At 42.8% G+C, this 23,840-nt stretch overlaps 1 protein-coding gene across 1 annotated transcript in view; it reads right to left on the bottom strand.

Moving 5' to 3' along the window:
* Positions 1 to 23,840, bottom strand: part of ephb6 (eph receptor B6) — an 81,986-nt gene that overhangs the window by 46,656 nt on the left and 11,490 nt on the right. Inside the window, 2 exon segments of the mRNA XM_080427482.1 lie at positions 1,140 to 1,412; positions 16,876 to 16,940. Of these exon segments, the coding sequence (XP_080283608.1) occupies positions 1,140 to 1,412; positions 16,876 to 16,940 (338 nt within the window).

The following is a 23,840-nucleotide window of genomic DNA, read 5'->3' as shown; positions in this document are numbered from 1 at the left end:
TATATTTTGGTGTCAGACTTCAGTGTAATTAGCGGGATTGACAGTGAGCTCTGCGTAGACCACAGCAACACAAGTTTTCCATTTTCGCGAAAACCAATATTCCCCCAGCCGCATGTGCTTTGTGTCAGCGCGGCCTGGAGAGGGTGTCAATCCTGACAGCTGTTCTTGGCAGTGCCGCTACAGCCATAAACACAATCATTATGTGACTCCTCAATGTCGCAGGATGATGGGCAGAGTTGCTATTTGTTTTCTGGGTGTAACCTGAACCTGACAATGCTGAAATTTACATTTTGTTTTCCCTTGCTTTCATTATTCGGCCTGACATTCCATTGCCTGGAGTGCTGTTCAGTGGTCCAAAAATAGCTGGCAGAAGTAGAGGGACATACTTCCAGAAACTTTCAAATGAGTTCATAAGGGATAGAAAAAAATGCAGCCTACAGTAAATCTTAAAAGAAGTTTCAAGTTCCAACATATACACACTAAAGATATGCTTTTCATCCAGAGAGGTCAGAGTGCAGGGTTGCTCGCAGTACAGCACCCCGCACGGAAAGGTTGTCGGGTTCAATGCCTTGCTTAAGGGTACTTTGGCAGGGCTTTCCGGTGAAAAAGAAGGATGTCCAAGGCAAGCACTGAACTCCTGACTAAAGTAGAATGACGGTAATTGTAGTTTGTTTTGGGACTCCTTCATGACATTCACAACTATTGTGTAAATACGATGGTAAATTGCTAAATAATCAGCTTCATAATGTTGTTATTATGAATAAGGGTTAGACTCAGGGGTTAAAGGCCCAATCTGGGATTCTTTTGAGCAATTAGGGTTGAATTCACGTACATTCTTAAAGTCTTACTGAAAACATGCTATTTTGGATCTTTCTTACTATCATAAATAACATTTTAGGTAAGTCTATTTTATAAACCTATTACAATCAAAATCAAAATATGTAAAAAATATATAAAAATGAAGTAAAAAATATAATAAAAATAAAGGGAAAAAAAGATATGCTGTCGTTAGTCCTTCAATCCTATTGCTTGATGAAGATCTATGTGAGCGAAACATTGCGTGAATAAATGAATAAAACATTGGGAGCTCATTTCTCAGTGTGCAGATATGTGTACCAGTGGTGTTTGGACATGCACACCTCAGCAGCCCAGGTCCTCTCCAGTTCCCTCTGGGAGTCGGCCTGCTTGTAGTACAGCGTCAGCGTTTCTCTGCAGGTGGGCGACGGCGAGCGCAGGCTGGCGCAGTCCCGCACAGAGAAACGCAGCGTGACGAACACCCGCGGCGCCGAATGGCGATACAGGAAGGGCGTGGCCAGCCAGTTGTCCTGGGCACGGGGATTCTGGTTGACGTTGCAGACCTCGAAGGTTCGGATGAGCCTGCCCCGATCGTCCAGAACACTGACCTCATCCCACTAAAAGACAGAGAGAGAGAGGGAGGGAGAGAGAGAGAGAGAGAGAGAGAGAGAGAGAGAGAGAGAGAGAGAGAGAGAGAGAGAGAGAGAGAGAGAGAGAGAGAGAGACACACTGTTATACTGTACAACTATATCTATACTGCATATTGTGGTTGCACAAGTTCATTCACCATTTACACTTCCATGTACATGACACTGACTTGGTGTTTGGTGTACATGTTGGAACAGTAAACTAACTGTAGACAAACATATCTACGACTCAAACAAAAGGCGGTTGCGAGGGATAAACCCACAATGCTTACAGTATTCCCAAAATAGCCCAAAAGTAAATAGAGAACACCTTAAAAGACCCGCCAACTGACCAATGCGACAAGGACGTACGGGTGGAGAGTGTGGTTCACAGCATGTGGGATAAACGATCATTTGAGTTTGTTTGATTACGTCATGAGGCTACAGTATAAACTGAGGCCATGCTACTGTAAACACATGCTGGCTCAAGAGAAACAGGATCTTGAACCGGTGGCCTTAGAATAGGCACTGTGTGTAAACTGTTAAGATCCCTGCGTGTCTGAGCGGTGTTTAGTTTAGCGCCATGCAGTCCAGCCCACAAGAGATTAAGCTTGATTCATACTTGGCAGTTTTGGAAAGTAACTAAGTAAATTTACTTAAGTACTGTACTTACTGTAAGTACAATTTTGAGGTACTTTTACTTATACTGGAGTATTTCAAAAATGTCATACGTTTACTTTTACTTCACTACATGTCAGAGTCAAATATTATACTTTTTACTCCACTACAATTATTAGAAAACTTTAGTTACTAGTTACTTTGTAGATTTGGATTATTATTACAAAACATACATTAACCACTTCAGCCCTATTTCAACTTTGGCTACAAACTACAAACTTGTCTAAAAGCTCACACCGCGTCGCATCACGTCGCAATGGGATCTGCTATTTTCAAAAGATTTTGAAACCTGTGAAATGGGACATTCTGCATAATGGGTACTTTTACTTTTGGTACTTTAAGTATATTTTGATGCCCATACTTTTGTACTTTTACAAGTAATTCTGGACTTTTACTTTTAACAGAGTACTTCTACATTGCAGTATTGATACTTTTATTTAAACATTTTTAGTACTTACCACCACCACTGATACTTGCGTATCAGTGTTACTGATCTACAAGCTGACAACGCGTTGCGATGCGACACCGCCTCGCAACCAAATATAAACCAGGCTTTACTGTATCCTGGAATCCTGAATTGCCAACATAATGTGAAGGTAAACTCAAATATGTGTGTTTATGCTGTACACTCACCTCTGTATTATCTTTCAACAGACCACACCACAAATGGTAGTTTATATTTTACAAGATAAACAAGAAGAACAATGCCAGTGTTGATTTGCAGGTCTTATTCTGTGTATACATACTTACCCTCTGACTGTTGTTTGGCATCAACACTAATATACAGCAATTTTGGAAAACCTAGTAGACTGAAATTCCTCATTTAATGCTTCCATGCCACAGACATAGACACAAACATGTATTTTGTGAGTGAAGGTCTTAAAATTACTCATAATTTCATTTTTGTGTGTGTGTGTGTGTGTGTGTGTGTGTGTGTGTGTGTGTGTGTGTGTGTGTGTGTGTGTGTGTGTGTGATTTAAGCGGTCGCACCTGGCCTGAGTTAAACAAATAAGTGACAACTGGGCGTGACAACACACCTGTTCTGTAGTGGCACACAGGATAATGGACAATTTATGTTTGGAACGACGAGTGTTGACTGACTTGTCGCACGACGAAAGTGATGTAAAAATGACAAAAATGTGTCATGGAGGACCTCTGCAGATGATGTCGTGTACCTCAGGTAAATGTTAAAGTTGTAGACGCCTTTATAAAATATTGCATACTCTGATTGGTTGGGAAGCTGCACAATACAACACTGTCATGTCGCCGAGTTGCAGACCGTATATATGGATGCTCCAAACTCATGTACGTGCGACGTGTCTATCAACACTTGTCACTCAAAGCATAAATTGGCCTTAAGGGTCCAGTCACACGTGCGAGACACACACACACGCACGCACACGCACACACACACACACACACACACACACACACACACACACACACACACACACACACACACACACACACACACACACACACACACACACACAGACAGACAGACACCACAGTCAGAAAGAGCCTCTGTCATGACAGATTATAATATTTGCTCTTGTTTGGATATTACTGGTGGTGACAACTACTGATTGTATTACCTAAGGCAAAACGTTTAATTTCAAGGAGCCCCAATTTAGTTTGCATAAAGCCACGGACGCCCATAACTCACAGAGTGTGAAAATGTACAGTCTATTTTATTGAATTTGGTTCCAGTTGTATACTCTCTGAGTTACTGATCTGTAAGTGTCCATTTAGTTCATAACTATCAATAATTTAACTGGGGACCCCCTGGAACCCCTTCAAGGACCCACTTTGAGAAACACTGACCTAAGGCACGGCAAGCAGGTGAATGTAGGTTTCTGGCGCTGCACAGAAAGATGGATAAGTTTAGCTATTGAGCCCGTTATAGACCAATCACAGCTCTACAACTACAATTCACGTTAGCACAGCCTTGCTGCCTTGTTCACAATCTCATACTGTCTGTACAGAATAGAATGTACAGACCCTGCTTTGTTTTTAATCTATCTATAAATGCACAGAATATCTTGTGCATTTATCTGTGAGTGGGTCCCCCGCATATCTCAAGCAATCTACTTAAAATTTGCTGTGTGTATCGCCGAGGACCCAGTGCTGAGTGGGAAGTCAGTCAGATCAGCGGTTGTCCTGAAATATCTATTCACCTGTTTCCTAGGCTGTGTGTTTTCCACTTCCTGTCGATTTGATCCAATGAAATCCAATGAAACTGGTCAGATGACCAATGATATCCAATGAAATCGACAGGAAGTGGAAAACACAAAGCCTAGGAAACAGGTGAATATATTCACAAATCTCGGTACCTGTCTGTCTGTCTGTCTGTCTGTGTGTGTGTGTGTGTGTGTGTGTGTGTGTGTGTGTGTGTGTGTGTGTGTGTGTGTGTGTGTGTGTGTGTGTGTGTGTGTGTGTGTGTCTGTCTGTCTGTCTGTCTGTCTGTCTGTCTGTCTGTCTGTCTGTCTGTCTGTCTGTCTGTCTGTCTGTCTGTCTGTCTGTCTGTCTGTCTGTCTGTCTGTCTGTCTGTCTGTCTGTCTGTCTGTCTGTCTGTCTGTCTGTCTGCCTGCCTGCCTGCCTGCCTGCCTGCCTGCCTGCCTGCCTGCCTGCCTGCCTGCCTGTCTGTCTGTCTGTCTGTCTGTCTGTCTGTCTGTTTGTCTGTGTGTCAGTCAGTCTGTCTGTCTGTAGCATTTCTGCCCATATATGGAGATCCCTGATGTCATCAATATGTCATATCACTAACGGCATAGACTGGCCAACAAGTACTATGATAATGGGTACTGCACTAAGACCATTACCCACTGTTTTCAGAGTACTTAGTAACTAAGCACTCTTACAATGGGTAAAACGGGTATTCTAACATCTGGTGCAATGGGTATTTTATAACCCGAGGGGCATACATTCCCAACGGGCATGGCCCTTTTTATTTATGGGAGATACGTCATTTTGGAATAAGCCCTAATACGTCTTAGCAATGCCCACACACACATCATTTAGTGTGTCAAAAGGTCAGTCATTCACTTGCGTCGTGGCATGCCTTTGAGGTTTTGGCTTTTTCCTGAAAAGTGGCTCATTTGTGCATTAATACACAGGCCTGCTGTAGAGCCTTGGCATGGTTCTTCTGTTATCAGATATGACCAGATTTGTGTGGTAGTATTTATGATGAGGGGAAAAACACATGGCAATGATTAAACAGGAATTATGACTAATGACATCCATTCCAAACCTCTCAATAATTAAGAAAATGCTGAAACATGGAAAACATAAAGCTTCTTGTGTTTAGAAAGTTCATTTCACTCTCTCAAGCCAGACAACTCTATCACAATCTTCGAACACAGAATACAATCTCTAATACAAATAAAAATAAATCCATTTCTGCTCAGCAGCCAAAACCTTTGGCCCACTTTGGGTTAGCCCCAGCGTTCAGTACAAATAACATGCAAGAGAGATTGTTCACTAGAGTCTTGAGTTGACTGAGAACTGAAGCAAATGAACCACACAAGACCTACTGTATAATAGCCAGAATCAGAATAGCGTCCCTATTCTGGGGAGAACCTTTGGTCCCCCACCACTGTCCACTGTTTGGACATCTGATATCATTAGCTAATCAATGACAGTATCAATGAAGCCAGTATCAATGACGCCAGTTGACCGTCTCCTGTTAAACAACAACAAATTGCAGGATAAAGAATGCTCATAATGCTCAAAACATTACCAGGCAGTAATTATACTTTTCACTGGTGCTCTGCCCCCAAGAGGAACCGCTAAAGCAAAATAAAATTATTCCAAGATACAGCACAAGGGATAGTCTCTTAGACTGGTTATAATTAGCAATTTGCGAGACAAATATGCAAATTTGGCTCTGCTGTATCACATTAAAGAAATGTCTGTGCTACAAATGCAGGATAGATGGAAGATAAATGCAACCTTGTAACTCGCAATAGAGCACTGGAATAGTCCGACTGCAAAGCTCAAGCTATGTTAATATTATGTCAAGATCATGAATATTATTCATGATCTTGACAGTTGCTAAGAACATGTCACACAAATAGCATAACAGCCACCAGCCGTATCATTTTCTAAAGCAGCCAGTGCTTAGCTGTGCTGTATCACTTGCATATTGTGCCTGCTTCAGCATTTGCAAGCATGCCATTGTTTGCCTGCAACGGATAGGCAGTCACAATGCATTAGTGGCAAGTGTTGAGTAATGGAAAAGACTGGTGTGGTTACGTTTTGGGGGCTAATATTTTGCGGTCGGTTGAATGCAGTCGGTCGAATTCTTCACGCCACCAGCTGGCATGAAGGGGTGACATTCAGAACAAGCTGACGGCATGCAGGCCGAAATGCTAAAACCAAGAATGAACTATAACAATAATTATAAATATATAATTTTAAAAGTTGTTCTAACTCAACTGGATGGCGGTGTCCACACCACAACTACTGTATAAGGTCGACCACAGAAAGGTGGATATCGTTGGGATCTCTTCAGGGGGATTTAATGAACTGACACTGACAGCCAATCAAAATCCATCTGAATTTACTTACATTTTCAACACATCACTCACGTTATCGTTCATCAGTATGAATGCTCACATCATTACAGTTATCTATTAACTATGCCTGAAAAGGCTGAGTGTGGACGCAGATTACTGTATGTTTTCCTCCCTGCACTACTGTACTATCACTACTGCACCTACTGTAGTGCCGTATGGTCAAATCCGCCCCCAGCCGTCACCCGTTTGACGGCACGGGTGTGAGAATGCGTTCTAAAGATCAATCAATTGTGTTCCACCTTGGATCAATGGAACTAACATAGTTAGTGTAGAACTGTAAGTTCATATTTATTAGTATCACAGTGAAAACTTTCCCTTAGGATTTGAAAGAAAAAAATATAGTCACATTTGTTTTTCATATTAATGTTAAATTATCATTGAAATCTAAGTGTTTTGCCAATTATTTGCGGCACACTTGCAATATCCTTAGGGCCCACAGGTTGGAAATGGCTGCAGTAGGTGTGTGCGAGGATGAAAAGCTGGTCATTGAGGTGTAATACCTTGGCATAATGCATTAGGCCTGATCATGATTATGCAACAACAACAGCTCCTGACACCATATCAGGAAACACTTGGACACAGTGTGTGTGTGTGTGTAATGCATGCATGATGTTAATTGTACGTGTACGTGTGTGTGAGTGTGTGTGTGTGTGTGTGTGTGTGTGTGTGTGTGTGTGTGTGTGTGTGTGTGTGTGTGTGTGTGTGTGTGTGTGTGTGTGTGTGTGTTTCTGCGTGCCAGTGTGAGTGTGTGTGTGCCCACAATACATGTCTGTTATTCCAAGCACCAATATGGAAGAAAGGTCGGTGTACCCTCATCACACATGAGAGAGTGCATTCACACCAGGTCCAATTGGAATAATGATAAGATCAGTGGGCAGATGAAAAGAGTCTGGTTCTATCAGGCCTAATGGAGTAAAAGGACTGCCCCCCCCCTCTCTCTCACTCCCTCTCTCTATATAATTGCAGCTTCACTTGCATTTTGTAAAAAAAGGGACAAAAAACGACATTTCAGGTCGGTCTGATCTGGACTGTGACAATTTCTTCACTGTATACTGAAATACTTAAATACAAAAAAAAACTGTTCGCATCTGGTTGATATAATGAGCCTGGTACTGAGACAAAAGGTACTAAATAAATAAATGAATGAATGAATGTATGGGAACATGTCAACCTCAAAACACAAGTACACAACATAGTTGTGTTGATCTTGTGTACTTTTTTCCATCTACTGTGCACAATATCTCTTTGCCGAAGATAGGAGATACAGATCAGCTATATTTTCGCCAAATGTTCGCCCCACAATAGGGACACTTGCACGAAGGCATCAGACTCTGGGATAGTGAGGTGAGCTTTCTCTGCGTTAACCAAACCTGTAAGTCATTAGTAATATTAAACTTAAACGTCGTCCTTTGTTCCACCTGGCATCGCTTAGATTTAAAGCTGCATTGTGCGATAATGAGCTAGTAGTTTTTATGGTAGCCTAGATCATGTCCACAGGCTACTAGCAGCCTATAATGGATCAAAGGAAGCTTAACAGCTAGCAAGGCTTAGCTCCTTGTCAACTATTGATGTATGACTCCTCCTCACTCAATACCTGCTCCACCCCAACAGCCCACTAGCAACACAGCCTGTCATCATACTGTGTCCTGTTGCTGAATGACCATAAACCTATTTATGAACGACTCCATTTTATTCTTAAAATATGATACATGAATGTACTGTGTTATTATTTAATGCAGTGTTTGTGCCTGCTTCTATTCACTAATAGCTGCTATGTTGTATTGAAGTTTACAGTAATAAACCACTACGACTGCTGTAGTACTACTACTAATAATACTACTACTACTACTACTATTACTGCCCCTTCCCATTAGATCGTCCCAGTCCATAAAGGTTTTAAAATCTTTATTTGCTTTAAACCACATCTGAGCGTGTTTAATTTATTTCATTTTATGTATGTCAAGTGTGTACGTGGGCGCAGGTGCATTTGTATAATTTGAGGTTTTGTTCATCTTGTGCAGCACTTTGGTCAACTGTGGTTGTTTTAAATGTTTATAAAGTTTGATATTACTACTAATACTACTACTACTACTGTTACTTCTACTAATACTATATCAACTACTACTACTATTACTACTACTACTCTTATTTCTACTACAACTACTATAACTACTACTACTACTACTACTACTACTACTACAACTACTACTACTTCTTAGACTGTATTATATAAACCATATGTGAAGTAGATGCTACTACCTCATGGTGGATAATATCCTATATATAACAAATAATTGTCTATAAAAACATACACTGTAAGTTCCTGTTGATAATTTGTCAAAGCCGTGGTGATGTCAATGTCTTGTCCATTTGTACCCTAGGATCTCTGGCCTTTGCTTCTGCTCTTTAGGGGGACAGACAGTACAGTACAGTAAATGCATAATTTAAAATGTGCATGTGTAATGCATGTATGATGTGCATATGACTGTGTGTGTGTGTGTGTGTGTGTGTGTGTGTGTGTGTGTGTGTGTGTGTGTGTGTGTGTGTGTGTGTGTGTGTGCGTGTGTGTGCGTGTGTGTGTGAGAGTGTGAGCACCTGCTTACATGCATGCGTGTGTGTTCCTACAATTACATTTCTCTGTGTTATTACAAGCACTAATATGGACGAGAGGTCGGTTACCCTCATCACACATGATGTGAGTGCATTCACACCACGTCCAATTGAAATGATGATAAAATCAGTGGGCAGATGAAAAGAGAGTCTGGTTCTATCAGGCTTAATGGAGTAAAATCAGTTTTTCTCTCTGCTTTCTCTGGCTCTGATTCACTCTCTGTCAGAACACAGACAGACAGATAGGGAGTCAGATGGCAAATAGAGAGAGAGAGAGAGGGAGGGAGAGAGAGAGAGAGAGAGAGAGAGAGAGAGAGAGAGATAAGAGAGAGAAAAGAATAGAACATGAAAACTGAAAACGGACAGGAAAGACAAGGCATGTATGTGTGCGTGTGTACATACAGATAATGTACACAATTTGTATCGTGTATGTATGCATGCAAGCATGCATGCATGCATTTGTATGTGTGTGTGCACGTGACATATAGTGATTACATAATATATTCAGCTATATCCACACGGGAGTAGCTACTAATGCAAAAATGAGTTAATCAGAATGTTGAGCCATCCATTTTTTCATGAACCGATTGCTTTTTACCATAATTTGCTGTTGAACAATACTTTTCTTAATGCAAAATATCTCTGTTCATGGGAACACCTCAATACTGTACGTAATATTTCACATTTTACGTGTGGAAAGTGTGTCAATTCTGGTGATGACATTAAGCATCTCCTGTATCATGTTCTATCACAAACATGTTTACTGTCAGGCCAAAGCATTTTGTCCACATCACAATATGCTTTCTCTGGCCATGCACTGAGGGAAGACACACTGTGAGTGCTGGATCCATCCCTGACATGCATCAGTGTCTATTATCGCCACAGGCCTCACCATGTCCTGACTTCTACCTCCCATTCCTCCTCCATGTCTCCATTCATGTCGGGCCGCCTGGGTTGCAGCATGAGACAGATGTTCTTCCTCTAGCTTTCCCTATCCACCATGTCCCTCTTGGGCTGATCTACATACTGTAGGTCAGCCTTCTTCTCCTCCTTGAGGCAGAGCCACTCCTGGGCTTCTTCTGCAGTGTAGTCGACTCGGGCAGGTGGCAAACTCATGGTGACACAGTGGCCAGCAGGCTTCAGACGACACTCCTTGATGTCGTCTGTTACTCTCAGCGTGCCGTCGTAAAGGTCAGTGTTTCATACATGGTCCTGCCATGATACATCAACTGCCATGCGCAGCATGAGTATGTAGCCGCCGTCTGACTCGTAGGGTCCACATCTCCAAGCTGTAGAGTAGGACTGACGCAATGGTTGAAACAGTGACCTTTTGAGCCTCGTGCAGAGGGCCGACGTCCACACTTTCTTCATGCTGTGGAGCGCCGCGGACGCCAGTTCTCGTCTACTCTCCATGTCAACTTTATAAACTTGTACTGGTACTTGCTACATTCTTTGGTCAGGCTCCATGGCTTTCAATAAAACAAATTAACTTCAGGTGATTCCTTTTACACATAACGAAGTTCAGGTGCTGATTATTGAGTTAACAATTTAGCAATTAGCAGCTGTGTTAGCTGTGTTGCCTGCTTTACCCACATGACATCAATAGGATTGAAATTGAGCATGTCATGTGATAGTGATATGGTGGAAAATTCCAATGAAATTTAGAGTTTTGTGTGAAATGTTTGGCAAATGATGTACTGTATGTGTAGCAGCAGCCTGACAACAGGCAGCGCAGACTTTTCTGGCTCTTCCTGAACACACCTGTGGATTATACTTTTTATTTTTTTATTTATACACACCTGTGGGACAATGACTTGGACTTTAGCCCCCCCTCGGACACACCTGTGGACTACACCAGGTACAAATGACTTTTTGTTGCACTCCCTCATGGAGCTACCTGCGGATTATACTAGGGTCGGTCCACTCTAGGTGGACACGCACTGACCCTTTGCACCTTAATCCCTTGTATAACGCACTGACTTTTTTTGGTCTTTTTTATTGTGCTCCTTTTCCTCTAAGCACCTTAACGTCCATTGTCTATCATGCACAGTATAAGTATAACATGCACAGTATACAATACATTGCTGCTATGCTCAGGCACCTTAGTTTAGTTTAGTTTTTTTTAGTTTTTATTATCTCAGGTAATTTGTAAATATGTAGATAACTTGTCTGGCCTTCTGTTGCTCTCTTGTTTTGATCTCCTTCCCACTTACCCCCCACCCTCTTCTTCTCCCCCCCCCCCCCTCTTCTTTCTATGGAAACTAACGTTGCGATGGGAACGATGTACAAAAAAGAATTTCACCCACTTTTTTACCTTGTAAACTTGTGATGTGACAATAAAACTGATTCTTCTGATTCTAGATTTGTAGTTTGAAAACATACTATTAGCGTTTAGATGGCTGTGTGGCTGAGGGCATGGACCTTAATTCGTTTGGAGAAATTTGCCAAATCAATTGACAACTCTGATCTTGCACTTTGTAAGTTGCTCTGGACAAGTAAGACGCGCGAACGCGGGAAGCGAACGCAAAAAAAAAAAAGAAAAATGAAAAGAAAGATTTAAAAAAAAGTAACCAATAAAAAATAAATAAAAAAAATACAAAAATAATCTGCGTTAAAAGGAGCATCTTAGAAAAATACAAATTCACAAAAGAAAAACTTTGAATGTTTTTGAACAATTCAACAAAGTGTTTGAAGTGCCTGTTTCACCCACTTCTGGGGGGCGGAGCCAAAATCCGAGCCCGAAGTACACTTAGGGGGGGTAGAAAAAGTTTCGGAGCGATTCGGGCACTTTTCATTTAACATGGGGTTTCAATGGGGAGTTTTTAGGAGCCTTCTCCGGGGCGTGGCTTCCGGGGGAAGGGGCGGGCTTAAACGCAACCTTGACAGGTGTGTTCAGTTTTCAAAGACCTTTCATTTGATGTATGGTACGTCTAAATTGGACATTTACTTATCTCAGAGGAGCTGCAGGCAGGCAGTGCACACAGACACGCACACACACACACACACACACACACACACACACACACACACACACACACTCACAAGCCGAGCACGGTTTCATAGTAAGCTCCACTTGCGCGGAGGCGCGCCTTCGGCGCGCCTCCTTCCGCTGCGTTCGCAATAAGAGCAAATGCTAAATGCCTTAATTGTAAAACTGTAAATTGATGATGATAAATGAATGGACTGGAGTGAGAAAGAGCTTTGAAAATGGATCAATGGACAGAAAGAGAGATAGAAACATACTGTAGCGATAGAGAGACAGAGAGAAAGAGAGAATGTGATTTCAGTAAAAGCCTGACAATGTAGTGACGAGGGACTTCCAGGAGTGTGCGCGATGACAGGCCTCACTGTGTGACAACATTGTGGGCGGTATGCTTCTGTGCCTTCACAAGAAAATAACAACAGATTTCATCTGATTTCTGCAGACTATGTTATTCTCTCTCTCCCTTGTGAGTGAAAAGATGAAAGGTAGATATATTGGGGGAGGAAGGGTTGATGGAGGGTTGGGGGGGGGGGGGGGGGTAGAGAGAGAGAAGAGAGAGAGGACTCAACTTGGTAATTAAATTTGAAATGAAATCCCAGAGACCCACGCAATGTCTTTGCAGTGACAGAGGACAGGGGAGAAGCAGGGATCTGGACCCAGCCAAGGACACACATACACACAACCCCCCCCCCCCCACACACACACACACACACACACACACACACACACACACACACACACACCCCCCACACACACACACCCCCCCACACACGCACGCACGCACGCACGCACGCACGCACGCACGCACGCACGCACGCACGCACGCACACACACACACACACACACACACACACACACACACACACACACACACACACACACACACACACACACCCCCACACACACACACACACACACACACACACACACACACACAGAGCACATGTAGAAAACAATGCACAGAGGATAAACCTCACATGTACAAGCACAAAATACACATGCCGACATGCTCGCTCACACACACACACACAGACATATGTGCACTCGGGCACATACAAACGCACGGGAACGGACACAAACACACATAAGTGCGCGCACGTGATAAGAGAGCTGTAGAGGAGTGGTGCGAGATAAGGGATGACAGTGAGGAGCAGGGGGTCAGTGCTCCTTAGACACTGTAGGCCAGGGAGGGAGTGAGGGAATGAGGGAATGAGGGAGGGAGGGCTGGAAACAAAAGGAGGGGCAGTTGTCGGTGGGACAGCGAAGGGCAAAGAGGAGAGAAACGAGGAAGGAATGGAGGCAGCAAAGGGCGAGGAACAAATAGGCTGAGAGGAGAGGGCCCAGTCTGCTCAAACTACAGGGTTTTTCATATCGAAATATCGTGAAATGGCATGGTGTCTTTTCCTGCTTTTAATCACTTAGACCCAATTTCATGTTTTCAAAAATGTTGAATTTTTTTTTTTTAATAGCTGATCTACACAATGAGATACCAGGGTTGTGGCTCTTTCGGAGCGGGAACTTTGGGGGGGTGGGAGGGGTAACATACATTCACTGTTTTTTTATGCCTTTTGTTATAGACCTGTATGTGAAAATATAAAATAAATAAAAACTTAGAGAGAGATCTGCTAGTTAAAAAAAAAATATATGTTTTGAAAAATATTTTATATGTATTATTGTCACTATAGTGAAATCGATGTATTTGGTCAAAATCTTTATTTGTGATATTTTATTTTATATACCTACTGGAAGGAGAGAGAGGAGGAGTGAGGAAAAGGAGGGGGTTGTGGGGGGTAGGTAGGTAACAGCAAATGTGAAAAACCACAAAGAACATCCACTGGCCCTCGAGCGAAAGAGAAGATGGGATACAAATAGAACAGCGTGGAGAGGGTTAAACGACAACGCACTCTCTCTCTCTCGCTCTCCCTTCGTCTCTGTCACCCTCTCGCTCCTTCCCTCGCTCCCTTTCTTTCTCTCGCCCACTCTCCCTACTCTTTCTCTGTCTGTCTCTCTGTCTGTCTTTTCTTTTCGCTGTGTGCTGCCCTGGGTCAAATAAACATATCGGTATCTCAGAAGCTCTTCTCATCCCAGGACCATGAACAAAAAAAAGTGTGCACGCTAACACACACACGCACACGCACGCACACGCACACACACATGCAAATACATGACTACGAGCAATGTGCATCATGATTCAGCATTTGCACACACCAATTCTGTCCTTATGGACCTCATGACATGGAAGCCTGAATGAACATTATCAGTCTGTCTCCCTCTCAACTTTATACTGTCTATCTCTCCTACACTGTCTCCCTTTAAGCTGCTTGTCCTACTGCCTGCCTCTCCTACACTGTCTCCCTCTCAGCTGTTCTACTGTCTGTCTCCCTCTCATATGTCCTACTGTCTGTCTCCCTCTCATATTTCCTACTGTCTGTCTCCCTCTCATGTCCTACTGTCTGTCTCCCTCTCATGTCCTACTGTCTGTCTCCCTCTCATATGTCCAACTGTCTGTCTCCCTCTCATATGTCCTACCGTCTGTCTCCATCTCATATTTCCTACTGTCTGTCTCTCCTACACTGTCTCCCTCTCAGCCTTGCTACTGTCCACCTAAATGACTGTGTATATTGACTTCAATAGCATGGTCAACACACAATCTCACCTCAAGGTGGGAAGCTAGTGAATCTGACTGGGAGTCAACTCTCAGCTGAAAAAAATCGATTCACAATTTTCTTGTGAAGCGCACACAACAAGTAAGGTTCAATTCTGTCATATCAACTCACATAACAGTGAGCACAGTCGCTCCACAAGGCTGTGTAATTTCACCCATCCTCTACACATTGAACACCAGCGCCTGCCAAGCTATGAACCCATCGCACACATTACAAATAGGCAGATGACACGACAATAGTGGGTTTCCTACACTCCAGTGAGGCTTCTCTTTTGTACAGCAATGGCTTTTGCACAATGGTGCATGGACAATTTCCTGGAATTAAACTGAAAGAACAAAAGAGAAGTAAATACCTTTTAGAATGGAAAAAAAACACTCTGTCTGCTACTGTATAAACATTTATAGTGAAAGAGTGGAAATGGTCAAAATATTGGCCTACAAATACAGAATGAATGAAATAAACAATAAACGAACTTCCGTAACTCTGCCAAAAATCTGGAAATACAGTAGCAGAGAATGTAGCCTACTTTTTATGTAAACGTAACTATGTTTACTGTTTAATTTGACAAATGGTTTACGCATGGGTACTTCAGAGCATTTTACTTTCAGTTGTATCTGTGTGCTTGGTAACATGTGCAAACAGGATCAAGTCAGGCTGCAACGACAAATCAGGACAGCAGGAAAAATCTGGGGCATTTACCAAGAAACAACAATCAGCCTGTACACCAAACTGATCCTCCAAAAACTGCCCATCCCCTTCACTCCAAATTCTGTCACAGCAGCAACCAAACCTGGCAAAGAGACTTCTACAGAAAAATAAAACCTCAAATCAAGTAGACACAAGAACTCTTCCTCAAGCCATCAGCCAGTATAACATCCAGGTTTAAACTTCAGGTCTTACTTTTGCACTTATACATCAAACTATCAAACGGTTTTCATTTGAATTTACTGTTTTACTCTGTCTTAATGTTTTATTATGATGATGTTGTGGTCTTACTGTACGTGTATTCTGTTGTTTTTACAGTGGATTTATGGTGTTTTTATGTCTGGAGCGCGGGACCATATAAATTTCCCTGTGTGGAATAATAAAGTTGATCTGAATTTAAATCTGAAAGTCTAAACACTTGCAGACACGCCAGAATCAATGAAATGAAAGAAAATATTATTCTGTGACATACTTTAGTCTAGTGAACTGTACTCTGTCTAACATTATTTGTCTGATTACTCCAAGGATGTTTAACCACATTTAACCGTCCCTATTCTGGGGCAAACATTAGGCCAAAATACCCCATCTACAAGCTCACAACACAACCCAACGTGACGCGTCAACAACGCATAGAGCTTAAGAGGTTAATTCAATGGGGCTGGAAGTCTATATGTAACCTAATGATGTAGGAACTGTGATCACATCTTATCACTTCACACACCGATAGCTTTTAACTGACCCAGCGTTTGACCCCAGTCCAGTCACGCTAACACAGCACACGCAACAATGCACACACACAGACGTTGTGTTCAGCACCCCAGGAAGACTAGAGGCACAATGCCTCTAATGGGGATCCTTTATTAAACATAAGCATAATCATGAATATTTAAACAGACACAAACACATTCTCTCTTGACTCTCCTTGCTCTTCTGTAAACACACACGCACGCACGCACACACACACACACGCACGCACACACACACACACGTAAACATACAGACACGCAACTTAATTCGTGCATAATATTCACTCACACAAACACACACGGACACGGACATGCACTCACGTACAACCAGCCAGCCACCCATTTACAAAACACATTTGTTTCTATAACTCAAGGTGATGAAAAGCAGCTTAGAGAGAGGAGCTTTATGGCTCAGCTGTCCATATCACTGTCCTCCAGGACTACTGGGAACACCCACAGCCGTCTGAGCCCTGAGAGCCGTCCTCCACTTACCCCGGTGTCTGGATAGACGGTCCAGCCCAACTCTGAGGTAGACTCTGTTGTGTCCAGCAGCATCACTAGGAGAGAGATAGACAGAGAGAGATCATTTAAACTTTTTTTTCTTTTTTCAAAAATAACAAATCTGTAAGCTCCAGTCACAATGTGTTGCATCACAACACATTGTCAGCTTGTAGACCTGCTATGTTCTACTATTCTCCGTACGACAAAGTATATAGGGCTTAACGTCACGTCAGTAAGTGAAGTAGTCATTTAAGTGGTTAAATAAATTCCATTGAACATTTACTATGTTAGTACAGTACCAGTGAACAAATTATTTAAGAGATTGTCTTAACCTTTACTCATCCAGGGAAAACTCACTGAACACAGATGCTCTTCTTTCTCACACACACACACACACACACACACACACACACACACACACACACACACACACACACACACACACACACACACACACACACACACACACACACACACACACACATTACGCATTCACACATGGGAGCTGTCCAGTACAATCAGTCTCCTATGCTCACTGAACATAACTGATTTTTGCGACACAGTTGAAGGAAGTACACTTATTTTCTTTAGAAGCTACTCCTCCACTGTTAGAAGATAGTTCTTCACTATCATGGCTCATTTTAATTTTGCTGTACGACCTTGTCGCTCGCTGAACAAAGCTGTTTTTTGAGACACAGTTTTACAATTAAGTACTGTATAGATTTTGTTTTTAGAAGCTAGCCCTCCAATTTTTTCCTTCAGAGGCTAACAATAGAAGTGGAGGTGCTTGAAAATAGTATGTGTGCTCAGGTAGCCTAGAACTGGATTCTTCTTTAAACTCGAAGATAGGCCCCAATGTTAATCTTCATCTTTTGACAACATGACAGATTCACTGAGTCTATAGTAGTTGTTCTAGGGAGAAGCTCTAGGGAGGTACAGGGAGGTAAACTTATAAGACTACTTTGAACTGACCACAGTACAGTGTATTAATTTGTGCCGTGTACACTGACTTACAGTGATATTGTACTTACGGCAATACCACTTTGCCGCTCAGTGAATTGTGATCAAATGTGACCTAATTTTTGATTACTGAAAGAGTTGGCTCTTTTATCCTACAGTACCTATTAGTTATACTAATTTACAATGAATGTTACAAAAAAGATGAACAGAATAACCATTAATGGGTGCAGGATTCAATTTGCTGTGGAGGATCCCCCTCTGGTCATTCTATGTTGTATCCCTGGTTCCGGTCTGACTGAATTAAATACATGCATTTCCTTTAGAGAAATGTAGACTGTCTCATATGTTTGATATTTATGTTTAACAATTTAATACAATAATTATGTCAACCACATAACTATTTTGGGCTTTTAAATCGGCTATTTCGCTGTTTGTCCTACCACGAAGTATAACATGCTTAAGTGGTCAAGAAAATGCCCCCCCCCACCCTTTCTTTTTTACAAATCAAACCACAGGTTTTATCTTCCCTTTCTGTGAGCAATTTTTCTAGTTGAGTTTAGAGAAGGTGCTTCAAAAAGCCTTGAAGCTAGCTGACTGTGTATAGAGTATAACTGACACATGGCAGCTTCCCACACAAAACCCACAGCACTCTCCATTAGCATTCAGAGAACAGTAGTGGGTCGTCATTCCTCAGTCTGCACAGTGCAATCTGCACCAAGTACCGTCTCAAGGAGATGGTGATTGAACGCTGTCCAATAGGCCGGATGAATGTTTGCCGCACTTTGACAGCAAGCGATAAAGATGGACTCACGCACAAAGACGCGCACGTACACGTACTGTACACACACACACACCAGAGAGCATGGTTTTTATACATGACACAGATGGAGTTCACGTCTCGTTCCATCAAGCAGAATGCTAATCATTTAACCTAGTTAGTATGCTGGTTTAGCACGCAAGCATGAACGAGCCCCACACGATCACATAACCATATGCTCCGGCTCAGATCATACACATAAACATACAACAATACCCAAACGTGTGTACTTGTGTCTCTGTGTGTGTGTGTGTGTGTGTGTGTGTGTGTGTGTGTGTGTGTGTGTGTGTGTGTGTGTGTGTGTGTGTGTGTGTGTGTGTGTGTGTGTGTGTGTGTGTGTGTGTGTGTGTGTGTGTGTGTGTGTGTGTGTGTGTGTGTGTGTTTGTTTGTTTGTGTGTGTGCGTGTGCGCATACAGAACTTGCAGCATGCCAGTGTGTAGGCTACACATATGTATATAACCTTCCCACATGCATTCAAACACACGCTCACTCAAATACACACACACACACACACACACACACACACACACACAAACGCACGCACGCACGCACACACACACACACGCACGCACACACGCACACACACACAAAGAGCAGAAGGCTGGAGGCCCTATTACAGCGATGAAGCGGAATCCATCCAATGTTTACAAATGAATAATTTCTACGAGTTTTCCATACAACTTCCATGTGTTCATTTCAATTAAATCTCAGACGATCATCCTCGGAAGAAGAAAGCAGCACAGCTCCTACGTGCGTGTGTGTGTGTTTGCATGCGTGTGTGTGTGCGATTCATCCTGACAGTGTGAGAGAAGATTCCACACAAATAATCACCACGAGACATGATGGGATATGAAAAGGTGCCCTGGTTCATCACAACACCAGTGACCTATCAAGATTTCATTTTTCCATCTCTGTCTCTCTCTTTCTCTCTGTCAATTGCTGTCTATGCTCTCTGCATCTTTATCTCTTTCTCATTGTCTCTTCCCTCTGTTCTCTCTCTTGCCCCCAACTCTATCTCCTCACTGCCCTCTCTCTTTTTCTGTCCTCTCTCAATCTGTCCATCCTCTCTCTCTCTTTTCAATCTTGCTATTGTCTTGTCTATGGAATATCGTTCTCTCTCCACACACACACACACACACCCACACACACCCCCACACACACACACACACACACACACACACACACACACACACACACACACACACACACACACACACACACACACACACACACACACACACACACACACACACACACCTCTCCAACTGTCTTCATCTCTATAAATCTTGTTTGTAAAAGCAGGAATCCTATATTATTTGTGGCTTATGACATCAAATCCACCAGCCACCTACAACCCTCCGTCTCTCCCCCTCCTTCTCTCTCTATCTCCTTCATCCATCCATCCATCCATCCATCCAGCCATCCATCCCTCCATCCCTCCATCTATCCATCCATCACTCCCTCCCTCTAGCTCTGCCGTGAACAGATTTCTTTTTAGGATTATGTTCACAGATGGAAACCCCCCACAAAGCTGTCTTTCAATCCTTCATCTTCCCATCCTGTCTTTTCTGAGAAACTGCCCCCACCCACCCCCACCGTAACCATCTCTCTTCTCTTCTTTCTAGCCTCTATCATTATATATGCACCTCCACCTCACTGTGTTCCTCTCAGGCACTGATCTCACTCACAGAAATATGGAACACGTTGAGAGTAGTATCACTCCTACTAGAGTTAAGAGGCCGGAATGCGCGCGCACACACACACGCGCGCGCGCGCGCACACACACACACACACACACACACACACACACACACACACACACACACACACACACACACACACACACACACACACACACACACACACACACACACACACACACACACACACACACACACAGCAGGTGCCCTCAGAATGAGTAGCTCAGGGTAAAGCCTGTAGTAGCGTATCATGTTTGGTTGGCTTGGCAGACATGGACTCATGGATCTGATAACAATGAAAATCATAAACTCCATAAATTCAAAGGGACTAAAGAACAAAGAGACACAATGGAAGGTATATATATTATGCATTAACCAATGCATAACATGCAGTCAATATATAAATGTCCCAGTGGAGTGGTGAATATAACATTTTCCAGTTCATCTTTTGATTTCCTGTGGGGACGGTAAATGACACATTTCCCATGCTAAAGGGAGTGTAAGTCCACCCATTAGACATGCATTAAGGTTATACATTGTTAGTACGGTTAGTTTTAAGCATGGATTAAAATATTTTAATGATCTAAAACAGCAAATATTGCACAAAGGGACATGTGGTCTAGGCGGTCAACATGTCTGAAATGTACACAGTAATATGCTGTGTTAATTCAACTGTGAGAGTGTAAAACTGGGCCCTTAGCGGTCCATTTGGCTCCAGTGAACAGCCTCTTACTGACATGGTTTATGAGTGGTTTTAAGATGAAGCATGCTGCTGTACTCTATCAAATCACATCATACACTGCAACCAAACTGTAAGCTTTGTGGGAAGGTGCAACATGGCCAAATGAAAGTTTTGACACTTTGACACAAGAATTTTCGACATTTTCTACTGTTTCTTTCTTTTTTCCCTCTCCACCTCCTTCTCTGCTCCCCCTCCCCCACTAACTCTCTGATAATTCCAAAGCAATTATTACGCACATTCATCTAGTGTTCTACATATTACATGCATGTCAGTTAGACAACCTATGTATCATGTATTCTGACCTCATTAAGAGCAGCCCTATTAATAATTATAACACGCACGCACGCACGCACGCACGCACGCACACTTGCTAGATACTCTTAACATGTCATTTTAAATTCAATTAACCTTTTGGGGCACAGTCATACATAAATGATAGTTAAAAAAAAAAAAGTTCCCTGCCATTAATATTTACCTTGTCCGGGGACCTGCAAATCGAAGGCCCCTACATGGCCCCCGGTGCTCTGCAAGGGACTCAACGGCACACACACGAGCAGAACATGAGAGCAGTGCTCAGAGAACTCCATGAATGTCTCATTGCGTGACATTACAACACTGAATAATGGAGGAGTGGCAGAGTGCCATGTGACACACACCTTTACAGGAATAGTTTGATATGAAATTCAAACGCGACCAAGTCTTGGCTTTGGAGGAGTCAATGGTTACTTTGATAGCTAGGTAGGGCTGGGGTATACGTTTATAGTTTTGAAGTCGTTTATTTGATCACCTCCAACCTGGCGTCCCTATTTTGGGCATGTCGCTATATGCGAACATTTTCACAAATGTTCAAAAATGGCGAAAATAGCTGATCTACAACCTTACAACACACCACGACGCGACTGGTTGTGAGCCGGTAGATTGGCTATTTTAGGCGTGTGACACCTTCATACCACAAAATATATCATAGAATGGAATGAAATCTTTGTGGTTGGGCTTTGTGGGTGTTGCAGCGTTTTGTGCGGCGACAAACTCGAACCGAATGGAACCTAAACTCGTCACCAGGTTTGCTCACTAAAAGCCCATTTTACTCAGGCCTACTCTTAACAGCAGCAAGGGCCCATCAATGAACAAAACGCAGTAGCATCACTGCGGTTGGCCCATCTGACAGGGGAAAGACACTCAAAGTTTGTCCCCAGCAGATCGTAAAACCGCTGAGTTTGCGATCGAGGCCTGAGTGCTGTTTTAATGCTTCATGGCCTCCCCCTTTCTGCTTAGTTCCTTCACTCTCTCTCTCTCTCGCTTTCTTCTTTCTTTCTTTCCATTCTTGTCCCATCTCCAACGCTAGTCAATACATTCTCTCCTCCCACCACCGTACCTCCATCGGTCCCTGTCCCTGTCAGCCCCTCTCTCTCTCGCTCTCTGTATTATTCATCAATAAAGTGACAGCAGGACCCAGACATCTCTCTGTAACCTTAAATAAGGAGGTACACGCTGTTCCATTATTGATGCTGGTTACTGCTGGCTCCACTGTTTGTTTGGTGAAGAAAGGTATGTCACACCAGAGAGCAAGGAATTGAAGAGAGCGAGGAGAGACGGAGCGAGTGACAAAGACAAAAATAGAGGGGATTATGATGGAGGGGTGAGAGGGAAATAATGGGTACAATTGAATGCACATACTGTACAGTACATGACGATCTTTCAAAACTGTATTCTTTCTCTCTCTCTCTTTATCTGGACTGTATGCGCTTGGAGAGAAACATGGAAAAAGATTGTATGTTCACATAGGCAACTATACTGTAAATATTGTCAGGTGGAAACCTTGTATATCCAAAACCACTACTTTTCAGGAAATGGAAATAAGAACCTGTGTTCCAATAGAGCCAGTGTAGCTATTATTTAGTCATAAGCTCTTGTAAAAACCCACAGACTTATCAACTTTCAATCTAGCGTCCTGACTCCCTTCAGTATTTTAGGCATGACTTTATAGTTGCCAAAAGTAGCGAAAATAGCATATCTCAATGTTTGTTTTTGTCTCTCATTCTTTTTGTACTGGATGGGAGTGCCTTCCCAGTGAGAAAGATGTTGAAAGTGATTCCCTTTACACCTTGCATTAAAATGTGTGATCTGCATCTGGATATCTTAATGCAAGGTGTAAACACAGACAGCTCACACTGAATTCAGAATGTGATCAGATCTGCCAGACAATATCTGGAGGTGGTCTGGCTCATATTGTGATCAGATCACAGTTAAAGGAAGTGAGGCGTGTCTATCATCTGTAGTATAAGGATAATTCCTTTAACAGGTCCGTTCATGAAAGTCCTTGCGGTCTTGTTTCCAATGAGGGCCTGTGAGCAATTAGGGGTTAAGAGTCTTGCTCAGGGACATATTTCATTTCATCGACACATTTGCTGGCCTGGCCTGGAATCGTACCTGGGGCAACCAGGGCCTCTGGCTCCCTAGGCGGGCTCACTAACCACTCAGCTATGGCCGCCCCCATATATCTCTACGTTTATACTGGCAGCCCAAATCCAATTCTTGGCCTATCCAGATTGGAATCAGAAAAGCAAAAAAAACAAACAACAACATGGATTTTTGAACCGCATTCCCATGTGGTTAATGAAATGCCATTCAAATCTGATTTCTAAAGATGCGTCTCAGTCTGGACACTCGGACACTGAAGCCTAATTTACAATTCGTCCAACGACAGTGTCTCGCTGAAAATAGCCGTTCTACAAGC

This window comes from Gymnoscopelus braueri (assembly GCF_963280865.1).
Source record: "Gymnoscopelus braueri genome assembly, chromosome: 4".
Taxonomy (NCBI): Eukaryota; Metazoa; Chordata; class Actinopteri; order Myctophiformes; family Myctophidae; genus Gymnoscopelus; species Gymnoscopelus braueri.
Note: the sequence above shows the minus strand (reverse complement) of the source record. Positions and strands in the feature narration are given on the sequence as shown.